This window comes from Crocuta crocuta, unplaced genomic scaffold (assembly GCF_008692635.1).
Source record: "Crocuta crocuta isolate KB4526 unplaced genomic scaffold, BGI_CrCroc_1.0 scaffold11, whole genome shotgun sequence".
NCBI classification, from domain to species: domain Eukaryota; kingdom Metazoa; phylum Chordata; class Mammalia; order Carnivora; family Hyaenidae; genus Crocuta; species Crocuta crocuta.
Genome location: NW_027528624.1, coordinates 6,698,040 through 6,713,721, shown reverse-complemented (window position 1 = coordinate 6,713,721; position 15,682 = coordinate 6,698,040). Strand labels below are relative to the sequence as shown.

Sequence of the window (15,682 nt, the reverse complement as noted above, 5' to 3'; positions counted from 1 at the left end):
TCCTCACTCCCCTCTAGTTTCTTGGTCAGGCTGATTCATTCTTGCCTTTTGGGTCTTTTTTTGTTTGTTTGTTTATTTTTCATTCAGGAAACATTCTCTGCCTGACCAACATTGGATTAAGCTTTTTCCGATGTGCCCTGGACTTAGTTATGTCACCATTACACAGAATCCCATGAGGATAAGAACTGTGTATCCCATCTCCATGTCAAGCAAGGGAGCCTGCACACAGTAGCCTCCCAATTACTACGCGTGGGTTTTAATTTTTTTTTTTCACATTTATTTTAAGAGAGCGAGAGACAAAGCACAAGCAGTGGAGGGACAGATAGAGAGGAGAGAGACCACCCCAAGCAGTCTCCACGCTGCCAGTGCAGAGCCTGACGCGGGGCTCAATCTCACCAACTATAAGATCATGACCTGAGCTGAAATTAAGAGCCGGTCACTTAACGGGCTGAGCCCCCCAGGTGCCCTCAATGGCCAGGTGTTGAATTGACCAGGGGGGACTGACAGAAACTGATCAAGCAGGTACAGAACAGTATAATGATATGTACTAAAACACTAAGTAGAATATAAAAATACTACTTTGGAGACATGAGCATTATGGGGAATTGTGAAGTGAGTGGGAGAGTTGGTGTGAGCTGGAGTTTTATCGAAGCAGCTTCCTGAAAGAGGAAAATGAAGCTAAATAGGAAGAATCTCACACAGAGCGACACGAACATGAGGGAAAAGGAGGTTCACTTCTGAAGCTGTAAAGCAAGGCCTTGAGAAGGATTTGGGAATGGCAGTTAGGGAGACATATAGTGTGGGGCAAGGACCCTTATGAGTGGCTCTGATAAACAGAAGGAAAACATAAAGTCTTAATACATTGGCATTGGGTAACTAGTTTGTGGTTTTGGCCAAGACCTTCCATGATGAAAGCCACTTTAGAATAAAATCACTGAGGTGTATTGATTAAATGGGGTTGGGGGGAAATGCGGGAGGAAGAAATGGTATGGGTGCCGATTTAGGTTTCCTCCAGAATGAGGCTAATGAGTTTGGAGAATTCAGGCTATACCAACACTTGAAGACCTAATCCACTTGCTCTAGAAAGCGCTATACTTTTGCTCCTCTGCATATCTTTACTCAACTAATTTTATAGTTCCTATTCTGTAGACTCTCAAAATTAAGTATTTTAGAAACTAAATAGGTCTGAGACAGAAAAAGTGGCTGCTACTTGAAACTCTCTTTTTCTCTGTATGACAATCAATAGAACAGGTAAACATCTCAGTGGAGACACAGTGGACTGGATAGGGAGCGTTAAGTTTTTTTTTTAAAGGTCTCAGTACCTACAACAACAACAAAATGCTTTGCACAAAATCGTTGTTCTCAACGCATGTGAGGTCAAGGCTTAGCCCCATGGCAGAAAATGTGTCTGTGGAATTATATTACATCTGAGAACATATGAGAATTTAGCATATTTGGATGAGCATTATAACCACAAGATACACAAAACCAGGTTGTTTTCCAGGAATAAAACTGTGCATTAATGACAAGAGAGTTTGCACAGTACTCATCAGTGGGATCAAACCTTCGAACAAAGTTGAGGTTAGAGTTCTCTTGATTCAGTAACATTTAATGTCACAGATGGGACATAGAATTGGTGAATGAGGATTAAAGAGGAAAAGGGAGTTTTGTCGATAGGGAAAGGAGACAGAGTATATATTTTCTTAATCACTTTATTTCTAATGTATTTACTGTACTTTATATATTTTATTTAAAGCCATTATAAATAAGGGAAGCCATTTAGTTTGTTCGATATATTCTCTCTGTATAGACTGAATGCACTCACGGAGGCATGAGCTCCCTTGAGAACCCTTCCACTGGCTGCAAAGACTGGGTCAGGTGGCCTCTAAACTCATCCCTATGGTGGCCCTTACTACACCAGGAGATAATTACTTGTTGGTCTTCAACCTTATAGGCCTCTGACCTTCTGAGGCAATGGCCATGTTTTGCTCACTTTTATGTGACATCCACAGGACAGTGCCTGGCATGTGGCGGTTAGTCCAGAGAATTAGAGGAATAGACTGATGACAGTGATTCAAAAATGTAGACCTTAATAAAGAGTCTTTATTAAAAGGCAATGTTGTTTATGCTGAAATATTGGGCCTTACACAAGCAAGCGCATAGAGCCAAAGTCACACCCATTTTGTCCAGAGCAAAATGGACAGAGAGAGAGCAGCAATGAGAACATGAGCAGAGGGAGCAAGAAGAAATTGGAAGTGATGGTAAATGACCTTGTTCTGGACCTGTCGTGTCTCAGTAGGATTCTGAGTCCAAGCAGACGAATGGATAAACGGACTTCCTTCAGGAATTTAAACTTGGCTGCTGGATGGAATTTCGAAGGTCATTCAACTGTTGAAGCTCATTTAAATTTCTAAAAGTTGAGTCTCTCAATTAGCATCTTGGAGCAGGGGCCTCTCCAGTGACTGGGACTGCTCACTTGGCTAACTCAAATAATGAACTTGGATGACATATGTGGGTTAAAGTGTTATTGAGGGCAGGCGCCATGTTGGATGCTCCGTCAGAAGCTCATCTTGGCGATTCCTAGGTGATATAAATTAAGTGAAAATGCTTTTGGTTTCTGAGACTGTAGTCATTTATTTACTGTTTATAAGCTACCTCTAACTAAAAGAGATTTAAAATGACAGTTGTTAGGAAGATAGATTCAGGTTCCTTAATGGCATAGCTTTCCTTCTCTAATTATTTTTATCTAATCTAATGCTTTATTAAACTCCCAGGAGTCATAGTTGTTCATGTACTGAGGATTTGTAGAGAGCTTTGAAAGATTGCTAACTGGGGCATAACATCTATGTTACTGCTGCACAAATGAAATATTGTAAAAACAACATGTGCATTTTCCAGGGTCAAGTGTTCGCTAAATTTAAGGACTAACTTTCTCCCTCCAATGAGCAAAATTTATTTTCATCTCCTCAATGATTCGCACTTAATATTTTTATTCTAACTTTCATTGCTTCTCATCGCATTTCAGATGACTCTACTACCCCTATATATATTTTGCTTTTCATTGGGGTGAATGGAGAAACCGGCTGTACTAGATAACTCAGCATCTCCTCCCATGCTCTGTTCTTTTGCAACTCCAGTCTCTTCTGTTGACCTGGAAGATTTTTTTTTTTTCTATCTCCATGCCCTGGAAACTTGAGCTGCCACTGCTTGTGTGAAGTCATTTATGATTTGCTATCTAAATATGATCTCTTTCCTCTTCCAAGCCTGTATTAGGTCTATACTGCTGCATTAAAAAATTACCCCAAAACTTAGTGGCTTAAAACAAAACAAAACAAAAAATGTTATCTCCCAGAGTTTCAGAGCATCAGGAATTTGGGAAAAGTTTAGCCAGATGGTTCTTGCTCAGGGTAGCTCATGAACTTATGATCAAGGTATCAGTCAGGGCTATAGCAGCCTGTGGGCGTGTCCTGTGCTGGAGGGTCTGCACACGAGGTGACTCATTATCTTAGGTGGTGCCTCCGTGACTGCCTGGAGGCAAGAAGCCTCAGCTCCTTGCCATGCAACTTCTCCATAGGAGCTCTTGAATGTCCTCACAACATGGCCATCACTTTCCTCAGAGCAAGTGACTGAGGAAGAAGCGCAGGCAGTCTTCTCTGATCTAGTCCTAGAAATCGCTCATTGTCACTTCTGCACTTCCCGGGTAGATTACTCAGGTCAGTCTACTGATCTGTGGAAAGGCCGCAAGGGCATGACATCCAGCAGGTGGAGATCACCAGGGGACATCCCAAATGCTGCTTACCACAGAGTCTGCTAATATTTCCCACGTCTCTAACATAATTTCGTGTTCTGCCCTGTATTACTGTTACATGTATCCCTTTCCTACCCACTTTATGACATTTTCATTTCCCTTCGAGTTTAGACTTGCTTCCTTATCTTTAAGTATCTTAAAATTTCTGGGAGATTGCATTCAATATATGTCACATTCAGTTGAGAAGTTGAAATGGCAGCCTCTTTGTGGGTATAAATGAAGATATACCTGTGGCAAAGAAGAAGACAGTGTCAGAGAAACAGATTCGGGCAGAGAGAGAGTGTGTGTGAGGGAGAAAAAATGAGCAAGAGAGAGAACACTCCCACAAATGAGGTGGAGAGCAGATTAAACGGCACATTTGATCAGATAAATATGAAAACATTGATGCAATTTTGTAGATACTAGAGAGCTAATTTTATGAGTTTAAATGCTTGGACTCCGTATTACGTAGCAGTATTCTACTTGGTGTGATGTATGTGAGAGGTTTGCCACATTTCTTACCAATATTCCTTCAGTTATGCCTAATACTCTGGGAAGAAAGGATCTTGGATTACTCCTTTAACAAAAGCAGGGAAGTCATTGCTTACCAGTGCCTCTTGAGAACCACGCCTGCAGCCCACACCAGTGTCTCCCTGCGCCGCCTGCTTTGGACCTCAATCCTCACCTCTGCTCGAAATGGACCTAAGTGCTCCTGCCCCGCTGGTGGCTCCTGCGCGTGTGCGGGCTCCTGCACCAGCTCCTGCGCCTGCACGGGCTTCCCCACCTGCACGGGCTCCTGCACCTGCACGGGCTTCTGCACCTGCTTCTGCGCCTGCACTTGCTTCTGCATCTGCACGGGCTCCTGCGCCTGCGCAGGCTCCTGCACCTGCTTCTGCGCCTGCACGGGCTTCTGCACCTGCTTCTGCGCCTGCACGGGCTTCTGCACCTGCGCCTGCATCTGCACCTGTGCGGGTTCCTGCACCTGCTTGGGCTTCTGCACCTGCTCCTGCACCTCCACCTGCCCCTGCACCTGCGTGTATTCCTGCAAATGCAGAGTGCAAATGCACCTCCCACAGGAAGAGCTGCTGAGCCTGCCGCCCGTGGGCGGTGCCAGGTGCGCCCCGGGCCGCATCTGCAGGGAGGCATCAGACAGGGGCGGCTGCTGTGCCTGATGCCAGGAAAGAGCCTAATCCAGATGTAAATAGAGAGAGCACCATGGACAAACCTGCAGTTTCAAAACATTTTTTCATACTATCCTGTTTGCTACATTCCTGTTTCTATGAAATACGTGAATTATAATAAAAGCTGTTGACTTTCAAAGAAAATAATACCTCTTCAGTAATGTCAAGTACAGCATTTATAATTGCTTTTACATATGATTGAGAACTTTATTTAACCTTTGATTCACTGCTCTGTAGCCTGGCCCATTGGGGTAAAATCATCTTTTAGATCGATCAATTAACATTTATATATAATTTGAGCAAAGGGCACAGAGGAATGTTGGGAGGAACAAAGACCCAAGAGAAGATAAGGCTTGGCAGATTTTCCTCAGAAAACCCACTCCCATCCATCTTCTTTCCTTTCCGAGAAGGGCCCATACACCAGTGCCTGCTTCCTTAGCAGCTGATGCCTGAGCTATTAAAATGACCTCCAAATAGTTCTCACGACTTCCAGCCTTTTCTCCTCCACACGTTCCCCCAGAATTGGACATACCAAAACATCTATCTCTTCTGATAGATGAAGCCTCAGTGAATCCCAGGACCTAGAGAACACACATTAGGTCAGTCTCCATAAGTCTTCTTCCCACTCACTGTCCCCAGCCCTTTTCATCTCTTTTCTCTTGCCCAATACATCCCCTCAGAAGCCCAACTGATAACTTTTCGGTTCCAAGAATTCCTTCCCACATCTGTGTTTCCTGCCTTGCCTAGAAACCACATTTCTCTCCAGGGACCCAGTGCTCATGCTCCATTCTTTTAACTTCAGCTCAGGTTTCCTAACCCTGACTCATACTTCTCTGCTGTTCTAACTTCTGTGGCCCCAGAGTTTGATGACCACATATACCTCCTTTTAATACCTGTTCTATATGCGTGTCGTGTCCCCCGCCCATGGCCTATGACTGAATTACGTGTGTTTTTCCCAAGGCTTACACCAATCATGAGGTGTTTATTCATTCACTCACTGGTGTCTTCCGCGTGTGTTTAGTAAGTGCCTACTTCAGCCAAAGCAGATGCTCAGTAAGTAACTGAGTAAAACCCATGAGGACGGGAGCAGAGAAGTTAGGAAACAAAAACATTTTGTCCATTGAGCCACAGATACGATCAGTAACTATTGATCACAAAATGGTCATGTACTTACCGCTGTCTTTGGTGAGACATGGGTCATGAAAGTGGTAATCAAGTTCAGCCTCCAATGTTTCAGGACTTTTCATTTAATGCTGACAGCTAGGATACCAACTGATGACACTCAGTCTGAATAAAAGCGAAGGCAGCATCAGAAGTGCATTAGGATAGACCTTATGGATTAAAAGTTAACGAGAAAGAGAAAAATCAGTGAAGAATTAAGCTCCAGGGAAAGTACCTTAGAGGTCTTATCATGAACTTGACCTTGAAGTTTAGAATCTTGATTTGAATATAAAAGCTAGTATTATCCTAGAAGAATGAATGGCAAGAAGCTCAAGCCCAGGAATAAAAGAACTGTAAGAAAGCTGGAGGCAGAGAGAGGAACAGAATGTGTGACAGAGGGCGGGCAGTTTATTTTAGGAGGATGACATGGAAAAACGTTTGAGAAGTTCCTAGAAAGTACCTAACCCAAAGCGGGTGGTCATAAATACTAGTTTTTCCCACTGCCCTCTTTTGTCTTCTGCTTAGGAAATTAATTATGTAGTCCCTCCAGCCATGAAATGATCCTCACTCTTTTTCTCAGATGATTCAGATGATTAATCCAATAATGTTTCTATGGGTGGCATGCCTATTCCTCACCTAACTTTTTCATAAATACTAGAAATTTTTGTAACCAGAAATATTCTTACTAAGGGATGAACAATCTTACCTCAAAACTGTATCAATAAATCCAACTGACTGATAATTCTGCGTGAATATGTGCATATTCTATCTACATCTATAACATTATCCATCAACGTATATATCCATCAATATATTATATATATGTATTTTCTACATGTTTATTTCATATCACTCTAAATCTTGACATGTTTATATATTATATAAATTCACACCATATGGATAGTGACAGACAGAATTCCTGAGTGACTTCTCTATACTTGTGACTCCCTGAAACTCTTGTAAGTTTCTTTCTTTTCCAAAATGGACGTCCAGTGCAACCCCACACATGTGGGTTCTGGTGTCACTGATATATACACCCTGTGTCTGGGAAGGGACTCTCCTTCAAGGAACTCTAGTGATCTGTCCTCACTTCCAGAGCTGAACACATTTTTGTATCGTGTTTCCTTTACTTCTCATGGTTTGGTAAACTACTGTTACCTGCATTAATTTCTCATATTTTTTATTCAAGGTAAATATTCTCTAAAGCCCTTTCTGCTGACTCTATTGTATATAGTTTTCATAATAAGAGTTATTGATGTTAGCTGCTTCAGTAGGTAAATCCTAAGGTCTCTCAGGTCCTGGTCACCATGCACTTCTCAGCGCTGCCTTTGCTGCCCTGTCCACCTGCCACTACAGTTCCAGAGGGCAGTGCCGTGAAGTGCCCCAGTGGACCACCCAGATACCTCAGGGACTCCCCCAGCTCTTCCCACCCTGATGGGTCTGATCACTTAGTCCCGTCAGTTTGGTCTGTTCAGCTCCGCACCTGTATCTCAGTTCAAGAAGGCAGACGTGAACTGGTGTGGCTGTAGCTTAATTTTTAGTAGGGCCCCTCTTATGTCCCCAAGAGGATGTGCTTCATTCTGTGGGGACTAGAGCCTGTGTTTCCACAGGGCCTGTGATTGTCCTTGCACTGCTCTGTGTGTGTGTGTGTGTGTGTGTGTGTAGTGTAGTGTAGTGTAGTAGTAGTAGCAGTAGCAGTAGTAGTAGTAGTAGAAGGAAGAGCAAGATGGACTACTGTGTTGAGTGTGTCCCTCCATTCCCCAAATATTGAACCTCTAACACCTTTCCTAATATGGTGGGCCATTAAATCCACATGGGGTTTACCTCACACCATGGCCTCTCTCATGTATTTACCTTTCCTTTCCAATCTGTTCCAAATGGTAGGACGCCATCAGTTAAGTAGAACAATTGATGTTCTGTGGATTGTCCACATGGTCTAAGTTCTTTGGGGCCAAATTTTAACTGAAGGACAAATCCATAAATATGCAGTGTTGTCCACACATGAAAGAGAATTCTCTCCATTTTTCCTTAACAGGGATGGAAAAGAATTCACTTTCCTGGACCAGTGGCCACCGTGTACCTTAATGTCACTCTGGGACACTATGCCAGTAGTTCATGCTCCTACTGCTATTTGGCTTTATAGGTTTTCTTTTTATTTCTTTTGCAGGGTAATCACTAAGTTTTTTCCTTAACCTTGTTAGATACAGGAACATTTTTATAAATGTTCTAATATTTTCTCCAGTGCTTCCATGTGTTCAGAACAGATTGAGGGTCTCTAAAGGCTTAGTCGACCATGTAGCTAAGACCAGAATGGAGAATATTTTTCACAGAACTGGGCCATGAGGAAAAGGTAGAATACAGCAGTTCTGTAGGGTCACACAGAGTGAATGAGGTGTGTGTGCCCTTGTGCTTGTGTGTATGTATGACTCGTGATAGAAATGAGAAAGCATTATATTTTATCATCTTCAAGCAGAATGTTATTAGAAGGGAAGAGGTTGAAAGTTCAGAACACAGTCAATGCCTAATTGAAAAAGGCTCTGGAGTTGGAAACGATAGCCCCAAAACGACTTCAGTAGGTTCAGAGATGAGAAATAGAAGCACATAAAAGCATTTAGGGACATCCTTGCTCAGCTTATGTTGACCATTGCCCTGTTGCTCCATGACATTAAAATACCAAGTTATTTTGTTTTGTATTAGATATTCCTTTGAAATAAATGGGAAAGAAGAATTTTGAAAATGTTTTAATTGTTAAGAAAAGTATATGTTTAATATTTATGTTTAATATTAATTTTTCTGGTGAAAGAGCTTTTGAAGAGCTATTAGACCTCTTAAGAATTGTGTATGAAATAAAAAAATATTTTGTATTTTGTTGTCATCACACAGAGAATAGGCTTATCTAGATAAACTCCAACGATTTTTTTTTACTATTAAAATGATCTAGGGCTTATGTGAAATTAATTCAATTTGCCTCTTTTTCTGGTTATAAAATCATGTGGTTCACGTTGTTAGCAAAAATACATGGTTATTTGGGGGATTTTTTCCCCTACAAAGCACTTTAAGGGGACCCAAAATTTTTAGAACTTATATATCAATTTATTAGTAAGCTCCTAAACTTGATTTAATAAATTGGCTATTTGGATGGAGCAGGATGTTGTAGAAAAGAATTTGTGCTAGATAAATTTTATTTTGAAATTCTACTTTTCTGCCTGTCCATGAAATATGAGTGACTGTCTAGCACACCTACTTTGTCACAATGGTGGTTTTTCTTTTGGTTTTAGGGAAGTTCAGATTTTATATATCATTAAAATAAAATCCACGGAATATTTATTTAAACCTTATAATGTCTGGTACTATGAGAATATCAATTTAAAGTAAGCACAATATCTACTTTCAAGGAGATCACAGTCTGTAAGTGGAGTAGCATATCAATACTATGACGTAACTATGTATCAATCAAAATATATATAAACGTATGGGGTGGTTCCTGGGTTAACTGGGAATTAGGAGACTTCTAGAAGATATCTAGAAAGAGGTTATATCTGAGGTCAGGTTTAAATAGCTGTTTGGTAAATATGTTAATATAAAACTATAAATTTAGGAAATTCGATGTTATATATAGTTAATGAAATGTTTCCAGTTTTTAAGATTTAGCAGTTTTGATACGTATTGTGCTGAATACATATCAAAGCAATGAGCAGTGCAGGTCTTTACACAGAGCATTTTCTAAGCAATCTGATAAGATTACAAAGAGTCCTAAGGTACATGTTGCCTTTCCACCCTTAGAAGTAATAGAAGAAATGTTTTCTTTTTCTGTGCAGGAGTCCTGTCCTGGTTTTCCAGTGCAACCACCGCCATGTGATTTGCTTAGACTGTTTCTACTTATACTGTGTGACAAGACTTAATGACAGGCAGTTTATCCATGACCCTCAGCTGGGCTACTCTCTGCCGTGTGTGGGTAAGTCTAGTACTTTTTTCCCCCTCCATTTTGAATGCTAATTAAGAACAGAAGAACTGTTGATGTGAAACTATCTTAGGTATACTCAATCCCTAGCTGAGGGGTTGAAAATTCAAATATCTATTTGATCCCTGCTGAACAAGAAACAGTGTTTAGGTCACAAAAATACAAAACACGAAGGTATGAAGGAAGGATGTTCAACTAGAAAATGCATCACTTGCATAAAAGTGTGGAAAATAACTTTAAAAATATTATTCAGCCGAGGTGCACAAAGTATGCCTATGGATTCACCCTACAGGTTACAGATTACCCTGGATCTAGAGCAGCCCTATCCAGATTTTTAAATTGTATACCTTTATTGCTAAAAATTTTGAGCACATACACATATATATGAAAGAACATATATTTTAAAAGATATTAAAGAATAAGATAAAGCTGAAATATTTAATATTTTCAATTTTTTATCTTTCAACTTTGCAGAGCATTCTTGTATTATGTTACTATTATCACATGTATTTATTTTATTGAGGTGAAATTCACATAACATACAATTAACCATTTTCAAGTGTACTGTTCAGTGACATTTCATGTTTTCACAATATTATGCAATGACTATTGGCCCTCTCTATCCCAGAAAAATACCCCACATTCATTAAGTAAGCACTCCCAATCTCCCCAACCCCCATCTCTTAGCAGCCACTATCGTCTTCCTCTATGAATTTACCAATTCTAGATACTTCATATAAAAGGAATCATTCAGTTTGTTAGCTTTTTTGTATCTTCCTTGTTTCACTTACCATAATGTTTTTGAAGTTCATCCAACTTGTGGCCATGTATCTTCATTCCTTTTTATAGCTGATTAATATTCCATTATATGGACATACCATAATCTGTTTATCCATTTCTTTACTGATGGACATTGGTGTTGTTTCCACCTTTTGGCTATTCTGAATAATGCTGCCAAAATCATTTGTGTACTGGTTCTTGTGTGCATATGTGTTTTCATTTCTCTTGGATATATACCCAGGAGTACAATTGCTAGGTCATATGCTAATTCTATGTCTAACCTTTTGAGGAACTACCAAACTATCTTCCAAAGCTGCTGCACCATTTTGCATTTCTACCTGTAACTTATAAGGGTTTTTATTTCTTTACATACTCTCCAACACTTGTTATTTTCCTGTTTTATTTTTAATAGCCATCCTATTAAGTTTGAAGTGGTATCTCATTGTGATTTTGACTTGCGTTTCTTTAATGACTGATGATGTTGAATATTTTCATATGCTTGTTGACTATTTGTGTTTCTGTTTGGAGAAATATCTCTTCAAGTCCTTTGCCCATTTTTTGTTTGGGTTGTTTGTCTTGTTGTTGAGTGGTAAGAGTTCTTAATGTATTCTGGATAATAGACATTTATCAGGTATATGATTTGCAAGCATTTTTCCTTTTCTGTAGGTTGTATTTTTACTTTCATGGTAATATCCTTCAGTACGTGAAAGTTTTTAATTTTGAAGAAATCCAATTTATTTATTTTGTCTTTTGTTGCTTGTGCTTTTGATGTCAAAGGTAAGAATCCGTTGTCAAAACCAAGGTCATGAAGAATTACTCCCATGTTTTCTTTTAACAGCTTAATTTTTATGCTTAGGTCATTGTTACATTTTGAATTATTTCATATATATGGAATGACATAGGGGTATGTACCTCACTCTAAATATATATATTTGATGATTGCAGTGTGAGTAAATATGCTTCGCTTGTTTTGAAAATTGTGCTTTGAAACTGTGATTCCTTGATTCAATGGTCAGATTTTAAGTTTAACTTATTTCGATACTTAGTTTTAATGTTTTTTGATCAAAGCTGAAAAATATATCTCAAAATTATTTCACATTTCCAAATGGAAAAAGCTAATTGCATTGTTGACTTTGTAAATCATGATACTCACTTTTCAACTGTATTTGCCAATAATGCAATGTTTATTAATTAAGATTCACATAATGCAAATATCACTATATTAAGGAAAACTCACTGAAAGGTTTTGAACTTTTAAATTTTTAACAAAAGCATTCAAAATTTATTGAAATATTTATTTGTAGATTGAAAGATTCTGTTTGTCATGGGATAATTTGTATTGATAAACTCTCCTCCCAAAACCATGTAGTATGGAAACATTTCTAAATATCCATTTTCATATTTTCTCTTAATACTCAAGGTACTTCTAAAAGTCAGGTTTAAATTTTAAACCTCTTTATAGGAAATTTCAAACATATGAAGTAAAAAATATTGCACAGTGATTCCTTTCATAAACATTAGCCTGGCTTTCTAGTATAACAAGTTGTTCTAAGTTTTTCTAGTAATTCTTGTACTTTGGATTTTTTCTTTGGAATCCTTTTAAATAATTTTTGTGACTGTACCTACCTCATCACCAGTTATTTAAACATAGTTCTCCATAAAACCTTGCTTTTATTTTTTTAAATGCCACTCACTACCAAGAACTTACCTTTGCTAACACCTCTGTCTTTTAATATTTAACAAGAGGGAGAAAGCTACATATTTGTGGATTTTGTTATTAAAAGAGGATGTATCTGGAATAGAGTAACACACATTGTCTGCAGTTCTTGATGAATGAAAGTTTTCAAAAATATCTAAAATATTTAAATTGAGAATCTGTTGATAAAGAGATATTTGTAAAAACTGATAAATAGGCTTGTACTAATCTCCACCCATTAGCAATAGTGACTGTAACCATACAGTAAGTAACCACTGGAGGGCTGGCATCCTGTGGGGTGCGCATTTTTAAGCTGGATTCACAGACTCAAGGACTGTGCCCCACCCCCAATACAGTGAACTGAACGAATTCGGCTGGCCCACACTGCAGTCATGCACTACAGGTTGAACTAACGATACCATCTTTCCGTTTTTGTGTGTGTGTGTGTGGACTATAATGTGAGAGCTAAACCTGACCTATTTTTATGTAACATTTTTCTATTCCTTGACTTTTACTAAACTTTGGAAACCAGGGTAAAAGAGAATATAGCAAATAACCACAAGCTGAGACAAGTAAAAAACAACCATAATGACTTCCAACCATGCAGTAAGTAAACTTTCTACACAGTATCATTCATTTCAATATTTGTTTCTTTACATCTTCAACAGTGGTTTAATATATATTTTTGGAAGTGCTTATAACAAAGTACAATTCAGTTTGTCACAACAGTGTCATATATTTCAGTCCCCCCCTTTTTGATTCAGATCATAAGTGCTCCTCATATTAAGTGAAGAGAGGCTTTCAAATGCTATTGTAGATTTTTTTGGTAAGAAAAAATCTTGCTCAACAGAGACTAAGAGTCTGCCCCCACATGCACACCGGGGTATGAGAAGTTCCAGCATCATCCTGGTGAAGACTAATATTTTTCACATTTTAAAGACCTGCATAAGCCTTACTATTACCTCCCCACAAACCAATGAATAATTTTACACATATCCTGGGGTGTACGCAGAGAATCAGAGAAGCCAAGTTCAAATCCTGGCTCGGAGATTTACCACCTTCATAATGTAGGGCAAGTTACTTATCCTTGGTATGTCTGTTTCATTTTAAGCCAAAATGGAGATAATACAATAGCGACTATTTTATACATTGTTATGTGGATGGATTAAAATAATGCCATATAGTGTGCCTTTGCATTAAATGCTGAAGACAGTAAGCACATCATGAATATTGGCTTTTGTTAATTGGGTTGTTATATAAGCATTCCTACCGACAGTATATGCAATTTATTTGTGCATATATGTGTGTGTTCATAGAGGAACATGCATTCAGACATTCTTTAACTGTAGGTTGGTGTTTCCTATAGTTCAATGCATAAATTAACCATTTACCAAGCATTATGCACCTGCCTATCTATCTGACCACCTTTTTCCCTTGGTTTATTTGATTTTGCCTTGATTCGTGGAGTGTAAAACAAGTCACATAAAATAAACTAGTAAAAAGGAACAGAAATAGAAAATCAAGGCTTTTCAAACTATAGATAAAAATAGGAATATATGAATATATAGGAAAAAATATATTAAAAATATATAGGAGTATATAGGGAAAAATTGATTGAATTCATACTATTTCTATTGCATGGTATTCTTTTGTGATGGGGTTAATTAAAAGGTTATATCAATGTCTATAAATCTTGTAAATAAAACCTAATACTATGTATGAAAAGCAAAAGTGATGGTTCATTCCACAGTGGAACTAAGAACGTATTGAAAGGTCAGCTTTATGAGAGTTGTGTTGTGTATGGTTGTGTAGAACATTTCCTTGATGGCTCTTGCCTGACCTCAACAGTCTTGTGCAGAATTCCTGAACCTCAAAGTCCCCAGGTATCTTTGGTTTTTGGAAGATTAGAAGTTTTTTTGGAAGCGTGTGTGTGTGTGTATGTGCACGTGCACGTGTGCACTCCTTCTTTTACTACTCATTGTTTTACCTGAACAATGAGTTGACTGAATATTGTTGGTTTCTCTGTAGAGTTGTTCATTTATCTCTCCATCATGGGGGTGGGGTGGCGCCTGGATGGCTCAGCCAATTGGACCTCTGACTTCAGCTCAGGTCATGATCTCGTGGTCTGTGAGTTCGAGCCCTGCCTCAGGGTCTGTGCTGAAAGTTCGGAACCTGGAGTCTGCTTCAGATTCTGTGCCTCCCTTTCTCTTTGCCCCTTCCCTGCTCTCCCTCTCTCTCCCTCCCTCCCTCTCTCTCTCTCTCTGTTTGTCTCTCTCTCTCTCTTTCAAAAATAAATAAAACAATTAAAAAAAAATCTTTCCACCATGGCATTTTAAAATGTCTAGTCACATGGTTTCAGGCCCCTATGGTGGCCACTAGCCATTTTTAGACTACAGCTTTTCCAAGAAAATTAAAGCAAGATTTATTTATATAATCAAGGAGCATTGTATTCCTAAAGCCACCACTTCCTTTCAGTGACAAAGTTCATCTCTAACCACAAGAGAGGGTGGGTTACACTGGCACCAAAATCCACAGCTTTAAATAATCCTTTAACTTTTCTGACCTCAGGGGTCTGCATGAAACTGTAAATAGGACAGATTCATTGGTACATACATACTCGCTTGGTGATTGTGTTCCTACTTTGGTGAAGGCCGAAGGACTTTAGGCCAAACTAGAATGGATTATCCCGCTCCGATGGTATGAGTATTATGCAAAGTGAACATGAAGAGGTGCCTGCGGGGCTCACTTCGTTCAGTGTCTGACTCTTGATTTCAGCTCAGGTCATGATCTCAAGGTCCTGGGATTGAGCCCCTCATTGGGCTCCATGCCAGGTATGGAGCTTGCTTAAGATTCTCTCTCTTCCTCTCTCTCTGCCCTTCTCCCACTCGTTCTCTCTCTCTCTCTCTCTCTCAAAAGCAACAACAACAACAAAAACAAGCAAAACCAAAGCTACGTCAGATATCTGTGCAGATACAAACCAGTATCAGATACAGATATCTGTATCTCAAGCACAGCATTTCTACAAGTTAAATACAGCATTTTTTCCCTCGTTCTCCCACTGTCTGTACAAAACCGTCCTTCCCCCAAATCCATCATTTTATCTCCAGAGCCTGGAA

At 39.1% G+C, this 15,682-nt stretch overlaps 1 protein-coding gene across 2 annotated transcripts in view; it reads left to right on the top strand.

Moving 5' to 3' along the window:
• Nucleotides 1–15,682, top strand: part of PRKN (parkin RBR E3 ubiquitin protein ligase) — a 1,321,737-nt gene that overhangs the window by 905,198 nt on the left and 400,857 nt on the right. For both annotated transcript variants that reach the window (XM_077755151.1, XM_077755149.1), the window contains exon 7: nt 9,948–10,084. In XM_077755151.1, coding sequence (XP_077611277.1) covers nt 9,948–10,084 — 137 coding nt within the window. The remainder of the gene's footprint in view (nt 1–9,947; nt 10,085–15,682) is intronic.